At 40.3% G+C, this 24627-nt stretch overlaps 1 protein-coding gene across 3 annotated transcripts in view; it reads right to left on the minus strand.

Annotated features, from left to right (window-relative positions):
- Nucleotides 1-24627, minus strand: part of PDSS2 (decaprenyl diphosphate synthase subunit 2) — a 308730-nt gene that overhangs the window by 76359 nt on the left and 207744 nt on the right. For all 3 annotated transcript variants that reach the window (XM_032156019.2, XM_058435449.1, XM_032156020.2), the window contains one exon: nucleotides 16642-16713. In XM_032156019.2, the coding sequence (XP_032011910.1) occupies nucleotides 16642-16713 (72 nt within the window). The remainder of the gene's footprint in view (nucleotides 1-16641; nucleotides 16714-24627) is intronic.

A 24627-nucleotide genomic window follows, 5' to 3' on the forward strand; every position in this document is an offset into this window, starting at 1 on the left:
GCCTCCCAAAGTGCTGGGATTACAGGCGTGAGCCACTGCACCCAGCCTATAGTACTATTTCTTCTTCTTCTTCTTTTTTTTTTTTTTGAGATGGGAGTCTTGCTCTTTTGCCCAGGCTGGAGTGCAATGGCATGATCTCGGCTCACTGCAACCTCCGCCTCCTGGGTTCAAGCGATTCTCCTGCCTTAGCCTCCCGACTAGCTGGGATTACAGGCATCTGCCACCACACCTGGCAAATTTTTGTATTTTTAGTAGAGATGGGGTTTCTTCATGTTAGCCAGGCTGGTCTCAAACTCCTGACCTCAGGTGATCTGCTGCCTTGGCCTCCCAAAGTGCTGGGATTATAGGCATAAGCCACCATGCCCCAGCCAGTACTATTCCTTTTTTCTTTGTTTTTTTTTTTTTTTTTTTTTTTTTTTTTCACACTGTAGATATCTACCATACACTTACATGTTTGATGCATTTCATAACTAAAACAACCATTTTAAACTACTCTCAAGGCCGGGCATGGTGGCTCATGCCTGTAATCTCAGCACTATGGGAGGCTGAGGTGGGTGGATCACTTAAGGTCAGGAGTTCAAGACCAGCCTGGCCAACATGGTGAAACCTCATCTCTACCGAAAATACAAAAATTACCCGGGTGTGGTGGTGCATGCCTGTAATCCCAGCTACTCGGGAGGCTGAGGCACGAGAATTGCTTGAGCCTGGGAGGCAGAGGTTGCAGTGAGCAGAGATCACACCACTGCACTCCAGCCTGGGCGACAGAGGGAGACTCTGTCTCAAAATAAATAAATAAATAAATAAATAAATAAATAAATAAATAAATAAATAAATAAACAAAAGAAACAAACTCCTCTCAATAGTCTTTAAATCTGAATAAATTCAATATTTTTATTTGCATCAAACGATTTATGACTGTGGTTACTTTATAAAAAAGGATGCCAGTAAAAATAAGGTATTTATTATCACCACCAGCATCTTCAAAGTCTTTATTTGTGAGTGATAGAAGCTCGAACAGATGCCCAGCAATCAATAAAACATGACATGACATGTTTTATTGGCTCATTAATACATGCCTTGGGTACAATGTGAGGGACAGGTTGTGAGTAAATTGACCAATGAAATACACCTCAGAATATCTTAATGCTTTTATACAGCACTCATTGTTTTACTTTTAAATCTCTTAGAATATACATTTTTTAAAAAAACAGCTTTTACATGTATATATACTTGAGACATTTTTAACTCCAAGGGAAAAAAAAATACATTTTTCCTATTTCTGCTTTTTTTTTTTTTTTTTGAGACGTTGTCTTCCTCTGTCACCCAGGCTGGAGTGCAATGGCACGATCTCAGCTCACTGCAACCTCCACCTGCCGGGTTCAAGCAATTCTCCCGCCTCGGCCTCCAGAGTAGTTGGGATTACAGGCGTGCGCCACCATGCCCAGCTAATTTTTGTATTTGTAGTAAAGACGGGGTTTCACCATAAGCCAGGCTGGTCTCAAACTCCTGACCTCATGATCCGTCCGCCTCGGCCTCCCAAAGTGCTGGGATTACAGGTGTGAGCGACTGCGCCCGGCCTCACTTTTCCTATTTCTAATCTACTAAATAAAACTTTCAATATAAACCCCCTTCTACTTTGGTAGGGTCTATTAGCTTCTTTGAACTGAAACTCACTGATTGCCTCTTTCTAGTCGACCTCCCCTGCCCACCTTCATCCATTTTTATGGCAACAGTCTCAAAGCCCCGATCTTCCCTTGTTATTACTCTGTGCTTCTGTATGCCTACATGTACAATAATGTCTACATATGAACACTGTAGTCCTCTCTGGCTGCTGGAGGATCTACTATCATCAGGAACTCTATGGTAAGTATCTGGTCCAGGAAGTTCATGACCAACTGACTAACTACTTCAATGGAAATACAACAAATGGTCATTGATGTCCTTTATCCTTGGAGGGCAACAGTACCTAAGGCAGAAATTTGGGGAAAATTCACCAAAATGTACAAAATCTCACTGGATGTTATATTTATATTTGGATTCAGAGCTCACATTGGTGGCAGCAAGAAAACTGGCTTTTGCATGATTTATGACTCGCTGGATTATGCAAAGAAATGTGAACCCAGATATGGACTTGAAAGATATAGCCTGTGTGAGAAGAAGAAGACCTCAAGAAACAAAAAAGCTGAGCAAGAACAGAATGAAGTTGGCCAGGGAGATTGCAAAGGTCAAAGTTTGTGCTGGCAAAAACAAGGAGTAAAGATTTTGCAATGACTTTGTGGTGATCCTGCAAATTCAATCACCACAAACTACAAAACTGAAGAAAAAAAAAAAGCCACTGTAGGTGCTTCATGAACAGCCCTGAAATGGCTTTCCTGAAACTCCAAGTTACCAAACCTTTGCCCTCTCCAGCCTAGGGAGGATTGACATTCCAGTTACTAAATGGTTCCTAGCCCTGGAGGGTAGGACTTAGGTCCTCAGGCTAGAAGCCTCCAGTTAAACTCTTCAAACCAGCTCCCTAATCTCACGCTTGGCCTAGACCACCAGTTCCCCACAAATCTCTTAATCCATCTGACTCCAGTTTACTATTGATAAAGGTACCCCCAAACTTAGGGGCTTCAAACAACTCATTTATTATTGCTCAGTGTCTTTGGATCAGCTGAGATTCAGCTAGACTGGTAGCTCCGCCTCTCACTGCACATCTCTAGGTTGGCTGGAGAGGCTCTGCTCCAAGGGTCTCTCACTCTTCCCGGACCAGCAGACTAGCCAGGGCATGTTTTTCTCATAGTGATGACACAGGCCCAAGAGAGCCTCTTACTGGTGGAAGTAAGTGAGCCCAGAGTTAAAGGACAGGTAAGTACACCCTGCCCATAGTGGGAGGACATTACAGTGACATGGCAAAGGGCATGAATGTGTACATAAGTTATCTACTGCTGCGAAAAAAATGACCCCAGATTTAGTGGTTTAAAGCAAGAGTAAACATTTATTTTCTCACAATTTCTGTAGGTTAAGAATTCAGGAGGCAGGGCACAGTGGCTCATGCCTGTAATCCTAGCACATTGGGAGGCCAAGGCATGAGGATCCCTTGAACCCAGGAGTTTGAGACCAGCCTGGGCAAGATGGTAAGACCCCATCTCTATTTAAATTAAAAACATTTTTTTAAAGAATTCAGGAATGGCTAAACTGGGCTGTTTTAGCTTGGGGCCTCTCATGACAGACTAGAAATGCTATTTTCTGCAAAGAGACTGAAATGAACCTGTAAAAATACCCTATACTCCTAATTATTATCAATTACTTTTTAAACCATATTTTTGTGCAATGCAATAAGTCTCATGTGAAAATGCTGTTTTGGAGGGGCTTAGCATCAAAATAAAAGACTGTGAAATGCAAAGAACAGGTTAAAAGACGGCAGATGTTGACTCAGTTCCACAAAATACACAGTAAGAGTAATAAAACAGGAGACATCAGTTGTAAATGACTTAATAAATTGAAAAGTAGGATACCTGCTGAACTCCTGGGCCCTTGCCCTACACTTGTTTCCACTGCCAACAATCTCGTCTGTTGCTTCACACCTGTTTATATTTCAACGCTCCTCCAGCTGGTCTCTCTGCTTCTAATTTCTTTGGCTTCCAATTTATCCTATTCACAGCTTCTACATAATCTTTATCAAAGATCTTACTGTATAAGAACCTATGGCTATTTGCTACTGCTTACTATTTTAAATCCAAATTCCTCAATACAAATGTTCAAGATCTATCCACTGACTTATTTCTCCCTTTAAAAATTATCACCTGGCTGGGCGCAGCACTTTGAGGGGCCGAGGTGGATGGATCAACTGAGGTTAGGAGTTAGAGACCAGGCTGACCAACATGGTGAAACCCTATCTCTACTAAAAATACAAAAATTAGCTGGGTGTGGTGGTGCACACCTGTAATCCCAGCTATTCAGGAGGCTAAGGCATGAGCATTGCTTGAATCCGGGAGGCGGAGGTTGCAGTGAGCCGAGATGGCGCCATTGCACTCCAGCCTGGGCAACAAGAGCGAAACTCTGTCTCAAAAAAAAAAAAAAAAAAAAAAAATTATCACCCTTCCCTAGTAAAGCCCTAACTCCAGCTCCCGTCTCTATCTCAGCTCTCAAGACACAGGTACCTGATTTGTCTAGCACAGTTGCTAGCACGTAATAGGTACTCAACATTTGTTGAATGAGCAGTCCTAGAGTAATAACTAAAACAGAATGATAGATTCCTTTCCTTAGTTAGATTTATTTGAACCTGTGTCCAAAGCACCTTCATGTTTGTATTACATATATTTTCATAACACCTGTCTGCCCCTCTGAAATTGAACTATTGCAGCCTCGAACTCCTGGCTCAAGTGATTCTCCCACCTCGGCCTCCCCAGAAACTCTTCTATTCATCCACCATGCTCCACCTGGGTAGGCCTTCTTTCTATTCCTTGGACAGATTAAGGCAATTCCTTCCTCAGGCCTTTGCTGGAGTTGCTTTCTCTTCCTGGAAAGTTTTTTTCCCCCAACATAGTTAGCTGCTTTTTTGTCATTCAGATCTCAACTTGAATGTTATTTCCTAAAATAGGCCTTCCATGAACATCCAATCTAAAGTAACTCCTTCAATCCTTCACTATCATTTCTCTCTATTTAGTTCTCCCCTATACAGTTATTGCTTCCAGTTATTTCTCTTGTTCATCTATTCATGTGATTTCTTATTTATAGTTGGCCTCTCCACTGAGATGTGAGCTCCATGGGGGCAAAGATGTCTCATTCACTGAGCACTTGTATTTCCAGTACCTGCCACACAGCAGATGCTCAAAAGACACATTAAATGAATAAATAAACAAATCTGACTTCCCAGCTAATGCTCAATGACAATTTCCTGATCCCAACAAACTTCAATAGTTTCTTTCTTTCTTTTTTTTTTTTGAGACAGGGTCTTGCTCTGTCGCCCAGGCTGGAGTGCAGTGGCGCGACCTCTATTCACTGCAGCATCGACCCCCTGGGCTCAGCCTCCCAAGGAGCCACAGGCAGGTACCACCATATCTAGCTAATTAAAAAAATTTTTTGTACAGACAGAGTCTCAACATGTTGCCCAGACTGGTCTCAAACTCCTGGGCTCAAGCAATCTTCCTGCCTTGGCCTCCTAAAGTGCTGGGATTACAGATGTGAGCCACTACGCTTGGTCCAATAGTTTCTATTGATTCATTTCTACTGTATCTTCTAAGGACTCAGCTTTAAAATTACATCTTCCAAGAAGCTCCCTCTGAAACATTGTGAATTCTTAATGCTGCACTTTCTCCTACATTTATAGTCTGTTCCTTACAATTTTACATGTGGTCTTATGGGAAAATTGCTCTCCTGTGGCTTCATGTGCATGTATTTCCGATGACCTGTAAGCATCATCAGATCCTTGAGGGTTGGTCTGTGTTCTTTATTGCTTTGTTTTGAATGTTCCAGGAGTACTGAATATGCTACTCTTCACACAGTGGAAATTCAATACAAGATTACTAATATACACTTTACCAAAACTGCCTAATATAGCTCTATGGTTACTATAGGATTCATGATAACAAACAATTTAATTAGAATCCAGTGAGAGGCCAGGAGTGGTGGCTCACACCTGTAATCTCAGTGCTTTCGGAGGCTGAGATGGGAGGATCACCCGAGGCCAGGAATCCAGACCAGCCTGGGCAAGGAAGGGAGACCTTGCCTTTACAAAAATTTTAAAAAATTAGGCAGGTGTGGTGGTGTACAACTGTAGTCCTAGCTTCTTGGGAGACTGAGGTGGGAGGATCCCTTAAGCCCAGGAGTCTGAGGCTGCAGTGAACTATGATTGCATCACTGCACTCTAGCCTGGGTGACAGAGTGAGACCCTGTCTCTAAATTAATAAATATAAATGTAAAAAGAAATAAAGACTGCAAAGAGAAACAATTAATCTAGAATTTCCAGAGCCTAGCATAGTGGCACACGCCTGTAGTCCCAGCTACTTGGGAGGTTGAGGCAAGAGGATTGCTTGAGGCTAGGAGCTCAAGACCAGCCTGGGCAACATAGGGAGATTCTGTCTCTAAAAAACATAAAAATAAAAATAAGTTATCTGTAGCATTAGTAATTAAATAATGAAAAACTCAGAATATATTTTTTCTTTTGGTGTTACTTGGGAAGAAACAGTGTCAAATTCAAAGTCCAATTACAGTAAAGCCTGGTAGATAATCACTCCAACTTCCTTTCCATATTCTCCAATTCTCCATCCTATTTTTATCTTTTTTTTTTTTTTTTGAGACGCAGTCTCGCTTTGTTGCCCAGGTTGGAGTGCAATGGTGCCATCTTGGCTCACTGCAACGTCTACCTCCTGGGTTCCAGCGATTCTCCTGCCTCAGCCTCCCAGGTAGCTGGGACTATAGTTGCGCACCACCATGCCTGGCTAATTTTGTATTTTTAGTAGAGATGGCGTTTCACCATGTTGGCCGGGCTGGTCTTAAACTCCTGACCTTAGGTGATCCACCCACCTCTGCCTCCCAAAGTGCTGGGATTACAGGTGTAAGCCACCATGCCTGGCTCTATTTTTATCTTACTAGTTTTTTTTTTTTTTTTTGTCTACCTAAAAATATTTGCCTATCAGTCTACAAAGATGAATTCCCAAATCATCTTTCTGGAGCTCTTTACTCTTTCATCTGGAGAGTCTGCCAGCATCTCAACATTAACTCGACCTCAACTAAACTTACCTGCTTCTCTCTAAAACCAATCTTTGGCTGGCAACTATATAATCATGTTTTCTGGTCAATTAGATGCAAAACATCGGTGTCATTTTTGATTTTCTTATTCCCATGGCCAATGTACCCAATAGACACACTAAACATGCACTTAGGGTACCAGCGATGCAATAGCACCATAAAATTTATAGGAGGGAAATGTTATATTTGTTATTTTTATAAAAGTCATTATAACATAAATTTTTAAAAGTCCTGAAAATTAGCACTTCCAGCCAAGATGGAGCAAAAGGGATGAGGTTTTCTTTCTTGCTTGAAAGAGCTAAAAACTGAAGAAAATATCTGAAACAAAAGTTATAAGCCATTTGAAATCAGGCAACAAAAGACAGTGACACCTAAGAAATGGGAAATAAATGAGATGAGTTTCATAATTGTTCTAGCTTCTGCCTGGAGAGAATGCCAGGATGCAGAGGAAACTACCTTTGAGTTGAAAAGGTGAACCTGGACGTCTAGAGAAGCCGAAGGGGTTAATCAGGGGCTAGGGTTCATAGGGCAGAGTATGCAAGAAGAGAGAGCTGCAGAGAGAGCTCTGAAGGTAAACACAGATCCTCCCTAAAGTCTTGGGCTGAGTATTGCCAATGCATAGGTACAAAGAAACTATTAAAGTCCGGGGAAAGAATCACCCAGAAGGAACAGCAGAAACAATCCCTAGAGATCACACAGGGCTGGGAATAATTCCTGTTCCACAAGTCAAGAGTAAAAAAATTCAAAATTCATAGGGCATCAGTAAAGAACTCAGAAAGGTCTCGCTTTAATAGTGAAAAAAATTGGCCTTAGACTAAATGCTATTCCAGTCCTGCCTAATAAAGGTTAAAAGTAACACCTGAAAGAATCAAACTGTTTTCAGTAACTTAACTACATTCAAGAAGAAAATTCAAGAATATTTATAGTGATACAAAACTATCTAGCATCCAACAAAATAAATTTCACAATGTCTGGCACCCAACCAAAAATAACCAAGTTGCAAAAAAATAGGGAAATACAACCCATAATGAGGGAAAAAAAATCAGTCAATTGAAACCAACCCAGGAAATGACACAGATGATATAATTAGTGGACAGGGATATTAAAACAGTTTTCATAACTATATTCCATATGGCCAAGGAGCTAGAAGAAACACTGAGCATATTAAGTAGAAACACAGAACATGTAAACTGGTCTGCTTGAATGCACACCAACTGAAATGATCCAAAATGAAACACAAATACTAAAAAAGAAGAATAATCAGTGACTCTGGGACAAGTTAAAGCAGCCTACTATGTAATTGAGGTCCCTATAAAAGAGGAGAAGAGGAAAGCCAGAAAAAAAAATTGAAGAAATAATAACTTTTCCTCCAAGTTTTACGAAAACAATAAACTCACAGAACCAAGAAGGCCAATGAATCCCAAGCAAAAGAAACATGAAAAAAAGAACATGAAAGCACATGATAATCTATTTATGACTACGAGAACAAAGATAAAGATGGCAGTAGCTTTCCTGTTGAAAATAATAAAAGCAAGAAGACAATGACGCAACATCTTTAAAAATACTGAAGGAAAACTAAATTGTCAACCTAGAACTCTATATCCAGTGAACATATGTTTCAGACACACAAAAGCTAAAAGAGTTCATTACTGGCTGGACGCAGTGGCTCACACCTGAAATCCCAGCTACTCAGGAAGCTGAGGCAGGAGAATTGTTTGAACCCGGGAGGTGGAGGTTGCAGTGAACCGAGATTGTGCCATTGCATTCCAGCCCGGGCAACACGGTGAGACTCTGTCTCAAAAAAAAAAAAAAAAAAAAAGAGTTCATTACTAGCAGACCTGTCTTATAAGCAAGGTTAAAAGAAATCTTTTAGGAAGAAGGAAAATAATACATTCTGGCATTACAGATCTTCTACCATGTGTTATAAACACCTACTTTTGCAATATTACTTTTCACTATTCCTTTACTCCTATGTGAAGGAAGCCCTGATCTCAAATATGCTTTCTTTCCATTCATCATGCTATTTCCTCTACCTGGAATGCCATACATCTCCATCTATAGACATCTTCCCAATCTTTAATGTCCATCTCAAATGTAACATTCTTTTTGATGCCTTTTCTGATTTCCCCAACTAGATGTGAGTTCTTGTTCACATTATCCTCCTGTTATTTTTCTTAATGGGAAAAAATCATTTGGCTCTTTTTACTACATTTTAGATGGCAGCACAGGGCTTTGCAGGTAGAAGACAATCCTTAACTTCCTAGTGGACTGAATTATTTTATTTTTTTTTTGAGACACGGTCTCGTTCTCTTACCCAGGCTGAAGTGTAGTGGCATATACTCACTGCAGCCTCAACGTTCTGGGCTTAAGCAATCCTTCTGTCTCACAGCCTCCCAAGTAGTTGGGACTACAGGCATACCACCATGTCTGGTTAATGTTTTAATTTTTGTAGAGATGGGTTCTTGCCATGTTGCGTAAGCTGGTCTCAAACTCCTTGGCTCAAGTGATTGCCCTGCCTTGGCCTCCCAAATTGCTAGGATTACAGATATCAGCCACCACTCCTGGCCTCTTTTACTTATTTATTTATTTATTTGTTTATTTATTTATGAGATGGAGTTTTGCTTTTGTTGTCCAGACTGGAGTGCAACAGCATGATCTTGGCTCAATGCAACCTCTGTCTCCCAGGTACAAGTGATTCTCCCACCTCAGCCTCCCAAGTAACTAGGATTACAGGCATCTGCCACCACACCCAGCTAATTTTGTATTTTTAGTAGAGACGGGGTTTCACCATGTTGGTCAGGATGGTTTCAAACTCCTGACCTCAGGTGATCCTCCTGCCTTGGCCTCCCAAAGTGCTGGGATTACAGGTATGAGTCACCGTACCCAGCCCTGGCCTCTTATTTTTATACTTTACTTGAAAGCTGCCTGAGAGCGAAAAGAAGATAAGCATAAAGAAGAACAAATGGGCCAGGCACAGTGGCTTACACCTGTAATCCCAGCACTTTGGGAGGCCGAGGTGGGCAGGTCACCTGAGGTCAGGAGTTTGAGACCAGCCTGGACAACATACACTAAAACCCCACCTCTAATAAAAAAAAAATACAAGGCGCTGTGGTGCATGCCTGTAGTCCCAGCTACTTGGGAAGCTGAGGCAGGTGAATTGCTTGAGGCCGGGAGGCGGAGGTTGCAGTGAGCCAAGATCACACCACTGCACTCCAGCCTGGGCTACAGAGCAAGACTCCGTCTCTGGAAAAAAAAAAAAAAAGGAAAATAAATGGACAGAAGGACAGAAGTTATCTTGCCCCACAAAAACATAATGATATTCATCATTATAATCCACTGACTGATACTGAAAGTATTAATATAATCTGTGCTCGAAAAAAATAGACTGGATCTTTGCAACTTAAGTCACTTGTTAAAACCAGTTCTTTCCCAAGAGAACTGGATTCTCTTTTAAAACCGTCTCACTTTCCTGAGACTGAGGCCAAGCCAATAAGAGCTGAACCTCTGGAGACAGGAAAGAGGTGTCTTGTTCCCCATCTCAACACCAACATGAGTCAGAGACACTGCCTTTGTGGAGGACCTTGATTAAATTCCCCAGGAAGGATCAGGAGTGGGTGGAAAATAAACAATAAAGAATCAGAAAATGAGTGTGTTCGGGATCTGCAAACCACCCCCAGGTTTGATGATTTGTTGGGATGACAGATGTTACTCAGCATATAGTCAAATTCATTGTAATGACTTTTTTTTTTTACAGTGAAAGGATACAAAGCAAAACCACTAAAAAGAGAAAGCCCCATAGGGTGAAGTCTGGAAGAAACCAGGTGTAAACTTCTAAGAATCCCCTCTCAGTGGAGTCATGCAGAGTGTGCTTAATTCCTCCAAGAATGAGCTGTGATAACATGTATGAAATATTGTCTACCACGGAGATTTACTGGAGACTGACTTAGTGGTCCTCGAGGGTTTTTATTAGGGCTGGTCATGTAGGCATTTTCTGCCTAGCATGTAGCAAAATTCCAGACTCCTAGAAGGAAAGCAGGTATTCAGTATAAACCATATTGTTTGTAAACAGTTTAGGCACTGAAAGCCATTCTCATCATTTGGAGGATGGTAGGAACACTCCTAAAATCCAGCTTCTCCGATGCTAGCCAAGGATCAACCTTATAAGCAGGTTTTTCTCAGGACAGTAATCCTTTTCTGCACAGAGGTATACTGAAAATACTCTTCTTGATTCAAGAATCTTACTTTCAGGATTTTAAAAAAAATTTTTTTAGCAAATAGTATGAAATTGAGCAAAGTTATATACATTAAGATGTTATCACAATATTGTTTAATTTAGTAAAGAAAATTGGAAACAGGCCAGGCACTGTGGCTCATGCCTGTAATCCCAGCACTTGGGAGGCTGAGGTGGGAGGATCACTTGAGGTTAGGGGTTCGAGACCAGCCTGGCCAACATGGTAAAACCCCATCTCTACTAAAAATACAAAAATTAGCCGGGCATGGTGGTACACACCTGTAATCCCAGCTACTCGGGAGGCTGAGGCAGGAGAATCTCTTGAACCCAGGAGGCAGAGGTTGCAGTGAGCCGAGATTGTGCCACTGCACTCCAACCTGGATGACAGAGAGAGACTCTGTCTCAAAAAAAAAAAAAACAAAAACCAAAAACCAAACAAACACAAAATTGGAAACAAAGTAAATGCCCCCAAAATGTGAAATGGTTCAGTAAATTACAGTATAATAATGTGAAGAAATATTAAACAATCATTAAAATTATATTTTTGAAGACTTTTAATGACAAAAATGATTATGCTGGGAAGTAAATCAATATGCAAAGTGTTATATACAGTAACAACTCAAAATTGAGAGAAATACAGAATAAAATCTAGAAAGAAATATACTAAAACGTAATCATGATTCATTTCTAGGGGATGGTTTTATAAAATAATTTTTATTTTCCTATTGACCTTTTTCTGTTTTCAATTATTATTTAATAAACATGTACTCTACCTTTTTTTTTTTGAGACAGAATCTCGCTCTGTTGCTCAGGCTGGAGTGCAGTGGTATGATTTCGGCTCACTGCAACCTCCACCTCCCAGGTTCAAGTGATTCTCCTGCCTCAGCCTCCCAAGTAGCTGGGATTACAGGCGTGCACCAACAAGCCCAGCTTTTTTTTGTATTTTTAGTAGAGACGGGGTTTCATCATGTTGGCCAGGCTGGTCTCGAACTCCTGACCTCAGGTGATCAGCCTGCTTCCACCTCCCAAAGTGCTGGGATTACAGGCGTGAGCCACCGCACCTGGCCGAGACCCTACCTCTTAAAAAATAAAAATTAAAAAAAAAAAAGCAAATTTTCTATTTCAAATGCTTCTTTCTTCAATTAGCTAACATTTAAAAAGCAGAGAGGGGAGACATTTTCTTATAAACACTAAAGAAAGCAGAATGGCTAATTTTTATTATAATGAAGAAATGGTTCACAAACTAGCCAATGCAAAAATGAAAATGTATTTCAATGGATAGAACAAAGGATGAATTTCCTAAGCTATTTTGTATGTTTATATAACTGTAATTCAACTTACTTAGTACAGTATAAGTAATAGCACTTTGGGAGGCTGAGGAGGACAGGTCGCTTGAGGCCAGGAGTTCAAGACCAGCCTGGCCAACATGGCAAAACCTCGTCTCTACTGAAGATACAAAAATTGGTGAGGCATGGTGGTGTGTGCCTGTAGTCCCAATTACTTGCAAGTCTGAGGCACAGGAATCGTTTGAACCGGGTAGGCAGAGGTTACAGTGAGCTGAGATTGCGCCACTGCACTCTAGCCTGGGCAACAGAGTGAGGCTCTGTAAAAAAAAAAAAAAAAAAAAAAAGTATTAGTAATATAAGTCATGTAAATTTTCACAGCTTTAAGGAGAATTAGGTAATTGCTCTATAAACTTCTTTTTTTTTTTTTTTTTTTGAGATGGAGTCTCACTCTGTCCCCAGGCTGGAGTGCAGTGGCGAGATCTCGGCCCACTGCAAGCTCCGCCTCCAGGGTTCATGCCGTTCTTCTGCTTCAGCCTCCCGAGTAGCTGGGACTACAGGCACCGGCCACCACGCCCAGCTAATTTTTTGTATTTTTAGTAGAGATAGGGTTTCACCGTGTTGGCCAGGCATTAAGCTGCCATATAGAAAACAGACTGCTATTGTATCCTCTTACCCCTAGAAAGATGAAATGGTTTGCAGCTTCTTTTCAATCACAAAAAAATTCTTTTGTGTACTAAATTGGCCCAAGGCTACGGAGGTTGTGCAACAGAGATCCACAGAGGAGCCTCTCTTCCCACATGACCTCCACTTGTGGCTGCTTCCCAGTCCTGCCAGAACATGAAAACCCTGAAAGCACTCCATGTGGGGGCAGTGCTCTCTCTGGCATCTGAAGTACTTCTTGGGCTGTTAGAAAAACCAAATTCTGAAGAGCCATTGCAATGGTAAGCACACTCAGGTAAAAAAGACAGAATTTTTCTGGTTAGGAAGGGAAATGTGGTTAACCCAAATTAGACCTGAGGCCCAAATGGAGGCATCAAGCAGCACTCCCACTACTACAGTTCAACTATGCATTTTTGTTTCCATTCTTTTTTTAAAAATTATTACTATTATTATTATTTTGAGACGGAGTCTTGCTCTGTCGCCCAGGCTGGAGTGCAGTGGCGCGATCTTGGATCACTGCAAGCTCCGCCTCCCGGGTTCACACCATTTTCCTGCCTCAGCCTCCCGAGTAGCTGGGACCACAGGCGCCTGCCACCATGCCCGGCTAATTTTTTTGTATTTTTAGTAGAGATGAGATGGTCTTGATCTCCTGACCTTGTGATCCGCCCGCCTCGGCCTCCCAAAGTGCTGGGATTACAGGCGTGAGCCACTGTGCCCGGCCAAAAATTATTATTTTTTAAGAGATAAGGTCTTGCTGTCACCCAGGGTGGAATACAGTGGTGCGATCACAGCTTATTTTAACCTCAAACTCCTGGGTTCCAGTGATCCTTCTGCCTCGCCTCAGCATCCTGAGCAGGCATGGGCCACCATGCCCAGTTATTTTATTTTTTGTAAAGATGGGGTCTTCCCACATTGTCCAGGCTGGTCTTGAACTCCTGGCCCCAAGAGATCCTCCTACCTCAGCCTCCTAAAGTGCTGGGATTACAGGCTTGAGCCACCATGCCATCCTGTTTCCATTATTAAAAAAGAATGGCTCTTTAAATGGTTTGGCTATTTTCAGAAATTTAACTGCTTAAAAAAGGGCTATGAGGAGGTGGCAGGGAAAGAGATGAATGAAGCAATGCTATAGAGTCTCTTTAATAAAATGTAGCTAATGAAGGTTAGCATTCCTCTGAATCTCTGTATTTAAATAAAGTCAGCAGTTGGTGCTTGCTAAGTGGTGGTTCAAGAACAATCAACAGCCCTTCAAAGACTTTGTTGCTTCTTCTTTTCTCTTTTTCAGGAAGAAACACATTAAAAATATTAGAAAAAGCATGGGACTTAGAGTCAAGAAAAACCTGGGTTCATTATGAACTGTGAAACATGTTAATATATTAACAAACAATTTTCAGACACTATGCTTTCCTGCCATTTGTTATGTTTGAATTTCAGGCTTTTCCTCTATAAATGGGAATACCAACAAATGTCACCCTTTTCATAGGTGATTGTGTACAAAGAAAGTATAAGCAAACTGTAAAGGGCTATCTAAGTATTAACTGTCATAGCTGTTAGGTCTCCCTGACATAAAAAGTACTTAAAACATGGTCACACAATTATTAATGAACTGAGCTTATTATAGTGGACAAATGGTAAGAGTAGATAAATTAAGAACCTTAAAACCAACAACAACACGTTCATGTAAAAATTAACATATTTAATGGTAAAATATAAATATCTTATATGGAACTAAGTTGAACACCCTGGAAATACCCCAAGGGAAAACAGTGTCTCAACAGCCAGAACTGGTCACTGTAATGATCACAGAGTGGGATCTCAGGTATGGCAGACAGATGCTATCAAATCAGGTTTCACTAAAGTACAGATGATATGGGAGAGGGTACCGGGAAGTGCTGGGTAGAGAAAGGCAGGTCCCTGGCTGGGGCTCCACTCCTACAGACCTAGTGCCTGAGGACAGGCACTCTTGCTTTTGTGCCTAAATGTTGCATTTTCCAAGACCACTGTGATCTGCCATGCCCCCATCCTGGGCTGGGTGTGGTGGCTCACACCTGTAATCCCAGCACTTTGGGAGGCCGAGGTGGGCAGATCACCTGAGGTCAGGAGGTCAAGACCGGCCTGACCAACATGGAGAAACCCTGTCTCTACTAAAAATACAAAATTAGCCAGGTGTGGTGGCGCATGCCTGTAATCCCAGCTACTCGGGAGGCTGAGGCAGGATAATCCCTTGAACCTTGAACCCTGAACCCAGGAGGCTGAGGTTGTGGTGAGCTGAGATCGTGCCATTGCACTCCAGCCTGGGCAACAAGAGCGAAACTCCGTCTCAAAAAAAAAAAAAAAAAAAAAAAAAAAGAGTCTGGGCTCTTGACTTCAAATCCTTGAGAGCTAACAAGCTGTGTGACCTTGGGAAAATTACTTAACCTTTTCTCAACCCCAGTGTTCACATCTGTAAAATGGGGATAGCAGTAGTACCTATCTCTCAGGATTTCTGTGAAGATTAAATGAAGAAACACAGGCAAATCACTTACTACAGGGTTATTTGCTTAGCTGTTGTCATCTTCATCATACTGTCTATACAAGGTAACTTTCTACAAGTGGAACTAGACCAGTAGTCACCCATTTTACAATCAGATATTAACCTTCATCCATAGTAGTGAACTTGCATGTCTTTGAAAGGTCCACTGTGGTCATCCATCCTGTGAGGTCTCTGCATACCAATATGCTGCTTAGGTGAGGCTAGATGTGCCTACTAGGAACTGTGGTTACTTGAACCAAACGTTGGCAGATGTCCAAAGTGCAATTCTTCATATTATACTAACCAGTCTCTAAACCACCCAGAGTCCCTGGGTTATACTTTTAAATTTTAAATTTCTTATCCAAGTTGCTCATGCCCTATGTTTCACTTCTAATAAAATTTATCTTTCTTTTTTCAAATGAAAATGTCAAAAAGCTTAAGATGTGCATACATGCATACCTTTTCTAATTTGAAGCGAGTGAAATCTTGCTAATACAGAAGCTAAAGAAGTTAGAATAATGAAACACTAAGATAGGAGCCCCTTATAATAGTATCTACCATGTTAAATGATGGTGGTGGTCAATGAAGCAATTACTTCACATCTAATATCCTACCGAAATGAAATAACTGCATTTTAAGGAAATAAAACCTAATCTTTCTTGAGATGTCCTGCTAAATGAGTCAAAAAAATTAATTCTAGACCTATAAAATTAATCAAAATAATCCAACTGTGCAATCATCCCACTTCTTATCATAAAGAATCTAATAACGCAGTAAATTCTGGATCTTGTATATAAAAGACACTCCCATCCCACCTCCCCAACAGTCATCTTCTTAGGATCAAGGTCCACTCCTCTGTGACATGGAAGGACCCTTCCTCTGGGGAAAAGATGGGCCCAGCTGCCTCAGCACGAGCTGCTCTTCCAGCCTGCCTGCCTGTGACACTGCTACCTGCTAGCCAGAAGCATCCCAGTGTCTATTGGGCTGCTGCAGATTGAACAGACTGTGAATCCAGCCAGAGGATAAGAGGTTGTTTTAATTGGCTAAATCTGCTATGTACTAAGCGTATGGCCATGAATTTGTAGCCAAAACACTAATCAAAAAAAAAAAAAAAAAAAGCCATGGACAATTTAAACACAAAACAAGAATGACATTTTCGTTATTCTAGTTTTACCGCGACGGTTTATAACATAACATTTTATGACTCTGAAATCCTTTACCTTTGAAGTAGAATTTTCATGATATACTCCTTGTACCAAGTCCATAAGAGCACTTGCTAAAAGTTCCACAACCTAAAAAGCAGGAAGAAAAATAAAAATAAAAAAAATTAAATATATCTCTATTGTTGCCTCAGAATGCTTCAGAAGGCTCAGTGGCAAGGCAGAATCTGTGCTTGACAGAAAAAATGGGGCTATGCACCAAGATCTCAGCAAATGGCATTGCCCACCTGGATATTAAAGCTGTGATCCAAATTTTTTCAGTCATAATTCAAGCCAAAAAAAATCTTATAAGCATAGCATTTAACTAATATACATGAAAATCGAGTAATAGCCATTTTGAACATAAACTTACATTTCAGATAACTAATGAAATCTTAACTCAATTTATTTTCTGCATGTTTATTTCTGTCAGGTGGATACTTTTTCAGTACTCCCATTCTGGGAGCAATTACAATGCTAATTTTCATACTTACTACAGAAAAAAAAGCAAAAGCAAAAGAATGGCTAACCTTTCAAATATGTTCATTCTGTTACACTTAAAATGCACTGTGGATATATTTACTGTGGGGTCCCTGGGTCAAATGTACCATAAACACTGAAAGTTTTTACAGAACTGCAATACTGAAATCATATTCATCAAACCTGTATTATTTTTCAAGGCTGAGACTTTTTTTTTTTTAATCAAGTGAAATCAAAAGCTTTGAACTTGTTCCAGGATGTAAAACAAGCAGAAAACAATAAATGGTCTCTTTGGAACTACTGTACAATTTAGAGTAGTTTGCATAAAGCATCTTAATTTGAGAGGATAAAATAGTGGTATTTATGATAATGTTCAATGTAGCCATTTCAAATAAGAATTCCTCAAGGCAACCCTATCCGCTTCTTACAAGTCTTAATATCTTGTATATTTAACTTCCTATGTTATGCAGTCCTGTATCAGATTTCCACTCTTTGCTTCCGAAAATTCAGCTCCATTCTGATTGAATTAAAGGATTTTGTTTCAGCTTTTATCATTCTTGTAATTGAAGACATTATTAAGCCAAAGAATACAGACCCAAACAACAAGGTACTTCAATCTCAGGTACCCTGGGTTTAATAAACATTTTCTTAGAGGCAAATGACATTAATTTGTAGAAAGATTTGCTTTAACATTTTAACACATGAGCATTTATCTCCAAATTTATATATTTACATTTATACTACATAACATATACAGAACTGCTGATATGACATTTTTGCTGATTAAAGGCATATTTTTTTCCTAGCTCTTTGCAGATGGGTTAATTTGTAAGACATATACAAAGTCTTTTTTTTTTTTTTAAATCACATTGTCCTTTAGGTAACCAAATACTTAAGAAATATTGTAGCAATATGAGCTGCAGAGGAACTGGAAGGACAATGATCCTACAGTGTTACCACATGAGTTGAGTTATTTAAGTGGGGAAGAGAGAAAAATGAATGGATTATTTTCCCCCTGAAGGTATCAGATAAGCCCTATTCCCAAATCCAGGAGGACTGAGTATCGCCAATAGGTCTATGAAAGACTGTAACTAAACGCACAGCATCAGATTGGATTACGGTTTACACAAGCAACATCCCAAGATCCCCCTGATGGCTGGACATATAATACAGATCAATCACTCACTAAGAAATGTTATGGTTTTGAAACAGTTTGAGCTCTGAGACCAGCACTGGTAACGTGAAGAGGGATTTACAAAGAGAAAGTCTGACGCTAAATGTCAAAACGATGGCATGAACTTTTAACAGTGGATCTGGCTCTGGATAACCACAGTGTTCCTTTACTTCCCTGAAATTCCAGACCAGGCAGAAGCAACAAGAACATTTTGTTCTCCGACTCTTTTTCTCATTGAGTAAACCTGTCCTTACAAGTTCATAATTTATAAATGACCTGTACTTACAAATGGCTATACTTTCTTGAACAGAACACACCTCCACCTCCATAGCCAATGACAACCCATTAAGGAAAAAGCTTTAGATTTCTTTGAGTTAGCAAGTCGAGGAAGGAAAGAGATTATAAAAAGTAAGAGTAGCCTAAGAAGTTGAAACTGTTCCAGATAAGGGTGACTTACCCAGTGCACATATCAATCTCTTTCCATTGCCTGAAATGTTTATTTTTAAAATTATATCAAAGAAAGATGTGTTTGGTTGGGCGCAGTGGCTCATGCCTGTAATCCCAGCACTTTGGGAGGCAGAGGCGGGTGGATCACCTGAGGTCAGGAGTTCGAGACCAGCCTGGCCAACATGGTGAAACCCTGTCTCTACTAAAAAAAAAAAAAAAAAAAAAAAAAGACAAAAATTAGCTGGGCATGGTGGCGCATGGCAGGAGGCTTAGGCAGGAGAATCGCTTGAACCCAGGAGGTGGAGGTTGCAGTGAGCCAAGATCGTGGTGCCACTGCACTTCAGTTTGGGCGACAAGAGTGAAACTCCGTCTCAAAAAAAAAAAAAAAAAAGAAAGAAAGATGTGTTTAAGTATCACCCTTCCTTAAAACTGCAAATATTTCTAGAAAGACCACAAGGCTACCAGCCACTCACAATTTGGTAAGCTCATTTAATAATCTGACTTTTTTTTTTGCGTATTATCCCAGATATTCACCTGTTTAGATACTGCTACACTTATATTTAAGAAAACACTTGGTTAATAACATTTTCCCCCCTCAGATTCTTGAGGAATGACATGTTCAGGCAACTCAAAGTGCTGGCAGGAATAATGACAGCCAAAGGAGAATCCAGAGGCCTAAAAGCCAGACCTCTTGGGGCTGAGAGCTGAAGTCCTGTTGCTCTAGATAAGTGCAACCTTGAGAAAGATTCTAGGACTTTTGTTTCTCAGGCCCATGGGGCAAGCAAACACTTTCTACTAGGGGAAGAAAAAAAAAAAAAAGGTTAAAAGAGCCTCAATGTGAGCTACCCTTGGAAGCCCAACAGATTAGGGAACTGTTAAAAAAAAAAAAAAAAAGAAAGCAGAATACTAGCAGCCACAGAATCTAGATTCTATTCCAAAGTCTACTAATAATTTGACTGTGAGATTTGGGCAAATCAATCTTTCTGAGCTTTGATTTTCTTCAACTCATTGCAATGAACTGCAATAAAGGGAGTTGGAAAAGATGATTCCTTAAGGTCTCCTCCAGCCCTATAATTCTAAGCTTTTACAAATGCAAGTCTTATTATTTATAATTAGGCATGTAAACTTGAAAACTGCTTTTCTGTAAATTTTGATGGAACATCTTTGCTCATGTAATTCATTTTTATCTGTTGTCTTCACATGAACCTTTCCCTCTATCTGAATTCTACTGGCTAATTTCTTTGTGAAACTTTTTGTACCAAATCCCCTTTGGTTTCAATACCTAGAATTATAATAAAACACTTCCCATTTTTCAAAACCATTATGACTGGTAGAGCACCCCATCAGCTGGCAAAGTCCTGCTTGAGTCAATTCAAGGCAACACTGCTGAGCTCTGATTCTTGAAGGGCTCTAATGCCTGGAAATGATTTATATATACTGGATTCTGAATGACATCAGGCTTAACTGCCAAGTCGTATCAAACAAATAATGGTACTAAGTTGGCCATATCGCAAGTATCTCTAAACAGTAAACACGTAGAGCATTTAGAAGAGAATCTGGAACATAAGCTTCAGTGAGTGTTAACTTATTCTTCTTCCATACTGCCCTATTATCATGCTATATTCAGTACAAGTCTTGGGTGGATGAACAGCATAGTAAGGAAACCAAAATTATGGTGTTTTTAAAATTGTGTGCCTAAATATTTTGGAAGAAAGTGAGTTTTAGTTCAACAACAAAACCCAACCCAGAACACATGCAAAGACCATTTTAACCAAAATCAGGGACCTCTGAAACACTGACTTGCTGCATCCTGAAATATTGTTTTAGATTATACAACAGTCAGCATCAATGTTAAATAGTTTAGCCTTCTGGAGAGCAATTAAACAGTAGATAACTTTCTGCATTTCTGGTGACTGCGAGAATAGCAGCATTGCTTACCTACACATGCAAATAAAAAAAATGCTCTTCTCTTCAGTTTGGGTCATATGTTGAAATATGACTCTACAGCAAAGACATACACTATCCTTCAATTTCCAGTGAACCCGAAGTGGCAACCACTCCTAATGTCAGTGTCATGAGCTGGCTTCTCCTGCCACCTCCCTTGTTTTGGCTACTGGGGAGAATGCTGCAGCATAAGACAGTAAATGGACAGTGCATGTCTAGTTGCTATTCTCAAGCAAATTGTTGATCACTCCCGTTTCAATAACCACTGTCTCACCCAAGTTAAGGAATAGATAGTATCCAGGTGTATCTGAACCTGAACAAAATTATAGATGTGACATAATTAACCTTTGTGATGAATTTCTTAAATGGTTAATTTACAGGACAAATTTCAGCAATCTCAGGGGAATATGTAATTGCTTCATTCTTTATCTTTTGGCAAGGGTAAATACAATTCAATGATTTTTTTACACTGAAAAACCAAGATGATGAATACCCTCACAAACGGTATTGTGATGACTATGCCTTGAGCTATAATAAATTCTCATCGTAAAAAACAGAAATTGAGAGGAGTAGGGGATGGTAAGACAAAAATACTGACCCTACCCCCAAAAAAATCCTCGCATAGCCATCCAAAGATGTCTGTAACATATTCTTAAGGAAAAAAAGCTATTTACAAAATAGAAGTAGTATGAAAGGTATTTTAAAAACAAAAATGAGGTCAATCTATGTGTTTATATACACAAGAGAAAAAAAGTCTGAAAGGAGAGACAACAAAATAATAATAATGTATAAATGATAGATTCCTCATGATTTTTAATTTAAAAAATTGTTTTCTTCAGCCTTTCTGCTTAAATTTATAATTGATAAGTTTATAACAGCTTACATATACAATGCATTACACTATTTCCCTCTTTTAATTGTATTGGTTTTATAATTAAATAAAACAATAAACCTATTTCTGTCCCAGATACACCTGGGACAGTGTTGGGGAGGAAGCATACCTTGTTTTTAGTCTCAGAGAGACCTCAAGCTAAGCTATGTTCACAAATTTATGGAATATATCACTCAATAATTTTCGGACTAGAAAAAATAGGATCAGTAAGTGGTAGTAAGCATTCTGGGTAAACAAGTTGTGCCTTTCTCAATAAATGGGATTCAGGAGTACTGTCAGTAAGCATCGACAGGCGGAATAGACTCAAGAGAGTAGTAGATGTTTGACTAGTACAGCAGACCACTCTAATTTGAGCAAAGGAACGCCTATCCTAAATTAAAATACAAGTAAATTTGTTTTTTTTTTTTTTGGAGACGGAGTCTCGCTCTGTCACCCAGGCTGAAGTGCAGTGGCACAATCTCAGCTCACTGCAACTTCCATCTCCCGGGTTCAAGTGATTCTCCTGCCTCAGCCTCCCGAGCAGCTGGGACTACAGGTGCCCGCCACCACACCTGGCTAATTTTTGTATTTTTGGTAGAGACAGGGTTTCACCATGTTGGCCAGATTGGTCTCGAACTCTTGACCTTGTGATCTGCCTGCCTCGGCCTCCCAAAGTGCTGGGATTACAGGCGTGAGCCACTGCACCCGGCCACAAGGGAATCTTTAGAAAAAATGTAAACTATAAAGTAACATGGCTCAATTAAAGCTCAAGTCAGCATAATATGAATTGATGTAATAAGGTAGTATGGTTGCATTTTAATTCACTTGAAAAAGGTTGCTTTACAACTTAATTTGCTTGATATATAAAAACTGTGAAGGCCATTACAGATTTGTAATCTTCTTACAAAAATTTGTCCTCAGGTGATTTTAATGATGGATTTACTACAGTGTGGAATGACAAAACGTGTCCTCCATCACTCTATTTGGAAGTGAATAACACGGCGCCCCTCAGCCTTTACTACTTTTAGCTGCTAGCAAAGAAAACAGTCATGTATGTTCATGTGTATGCACGTGCATCTGCAGTGCTGATGGCATTAACTACGCACAACTTTACTGTGCTCTTTCCTCCACCCCCAGGAACAAACAGCAATGCATGAAGTAGTAGCAAAGGTAAAACACTCTTGGGGAAGAATGAATTTTCATATACATCTTGGGAGGAACAAAAGATGGATTTAGTCTCTTTTGAAAGAGCTTTGGAATTTGAAGGGATATTGTCAAAATTTCTTTTTGAGCCACAAAAACTCTTATCGGTGAAAATATCTTACAGAAAAATACTGAGAGGGTGCTGAATAGGCTGATAAAGGTAACCAGAGCAGGTGGTGTCACTCTTTACTTCATAAAAATGAAGCACAAACTATTTGTGAGACGCATATAAAGATGGAAAGATTTACATTGCCAAGGTGAGGTATAGAGGGACTAAAGAGTGGCACCCTCCCATAGAGACCAATAATAATGTCTAACATTTGTAAAGCACTTTATCATTTACAAATGGATTTAAGCAAACCATCTCATTCCAGGTGGATTCAGTCCCCAGTGCTCAGCCAGAGCTTCCAGGCTGGCAGCCTCAGTGGGGCAACGACTTCTGAAGAACATAGGGCACAGCAGCAGTGGCCAAATGAGGGGTGAATCTACTCACCCACCACCTGGGCACGAACTACCCAGATGAGCCCTACTCTGCATGCTGATTAAAATAAATGAGGGCTCTGATAAAGCCATCGCTAAAGTCTCTGAAAGGATGGCTCTCTCCCCTTCTTCCTATCAAACTAGGACTGGGTTTAACGTAGACAATGATGAAAGGGCTGTTGCAATAAGCACACCAACTCATAGGAGTTCTGGAGGAAGCTTCTAACTCAGTTTTTTGAAGGGAGCCTTTTCAGTACTGCCAAATGTGTAAGGCTTTGCTTATTTGTGGGAGGGATGGCAATCTGTTCTAGTGAGCTGGAAGTTCTTTCTGGCTAAGGGGGTAGCGAAGAGACAGAAATGGCACTACCAACAAGACAGGTGCAGCAAAAACTAAGCAAATTGATAATCTTAATTTTTAATTTAGAACAGCTGATACATTGGTTCATAAACTAACTACTGGTAACATTTGTCAAAAAGGTTTCAGGAAAATTCAGTGAACTAAACAAAAGTATAAAATTGCAACTGAGGCTGGATGCAGTGGCTCACGCCTGTAATCTCAGCACTTTGAGAGGCCGAGGTGGGAGGATCACTTGAGCCCAGGAGTTCGAGACAGGCCTGGGCAATATAGTGAGATATCCATCTCAATAAAAAATGAATGAAAGTTCTCTTTTTTTTTTTTTTGAGACGGAGTCTCGCTCTGTCGCCCAGGCTGGAGTGCAGTGGTGCAATCTCGGCTCACTGCAAGCTCCACCTCCCGGGTTCACGCCATTCTCCTGCCTCAGCCTCTCCGAGTAGCTGGGGCTACAGGCGCCCGCCACCACGCCTGGCTAATTTTTTTGTATTTTTAGTAGAGACGGGGTTTCACTGTGGTCTCGATCTCCTGACCTCATGATCCGCCCGCCTCGGCCTCCCAAAGTGCTGGGATTACAAGCGTGAGCCACCGCGCCAGGCCGAAAGTTCTCTTTTTAAAATCGCAACTGATACAACTTGAAAGAAATAGGCCACAAATTCAGGAAAATGGCTTAAATATGAAGTTTGAGATTTAATTTTATATTGGCTGGTGGATTCATTTCATGAGCAGTTTGATAGCCTACTATGTGCCTGGTACTGTACTAATGAAACTAGTCTTGTTAGGCCACAGTTATACATGAGACACTACCACAAAGATCTAAATCATAATTCCTTTATTCAATTAATACATATAAAAATGTTTGTGGTTTATTTTATTATTTTTTGAGATAGAGTCTCACTCTGTCACTCAGGCTGGAGTGCAGTGGCTCGATCTTAGCACACTGCAACCTCCACCTCCCGGGTTTCAGCGATTCTCCTGCCTCAGCCTCCTGAGTAGCTGGGATTACAGGCGTGCGCCACCACGCCTGGCTAATTTTTGTGATTTTTTAGTAGAGAC

This window comes from Hylobates moloch, unplaced genomic scaffold, assembly GCF_009828535.3.
Source record: "Hylobates moloch isolate HMO894 unplaced genomic scaffold, HMol_V3 SCAFFOLD_2, whole genome shotgun sequence".
NCBI lineage: Eukaryota > Metazoa > Chordata > Mammalia > Primates > Hylobatidae > Hylobates > Hylobates moloch.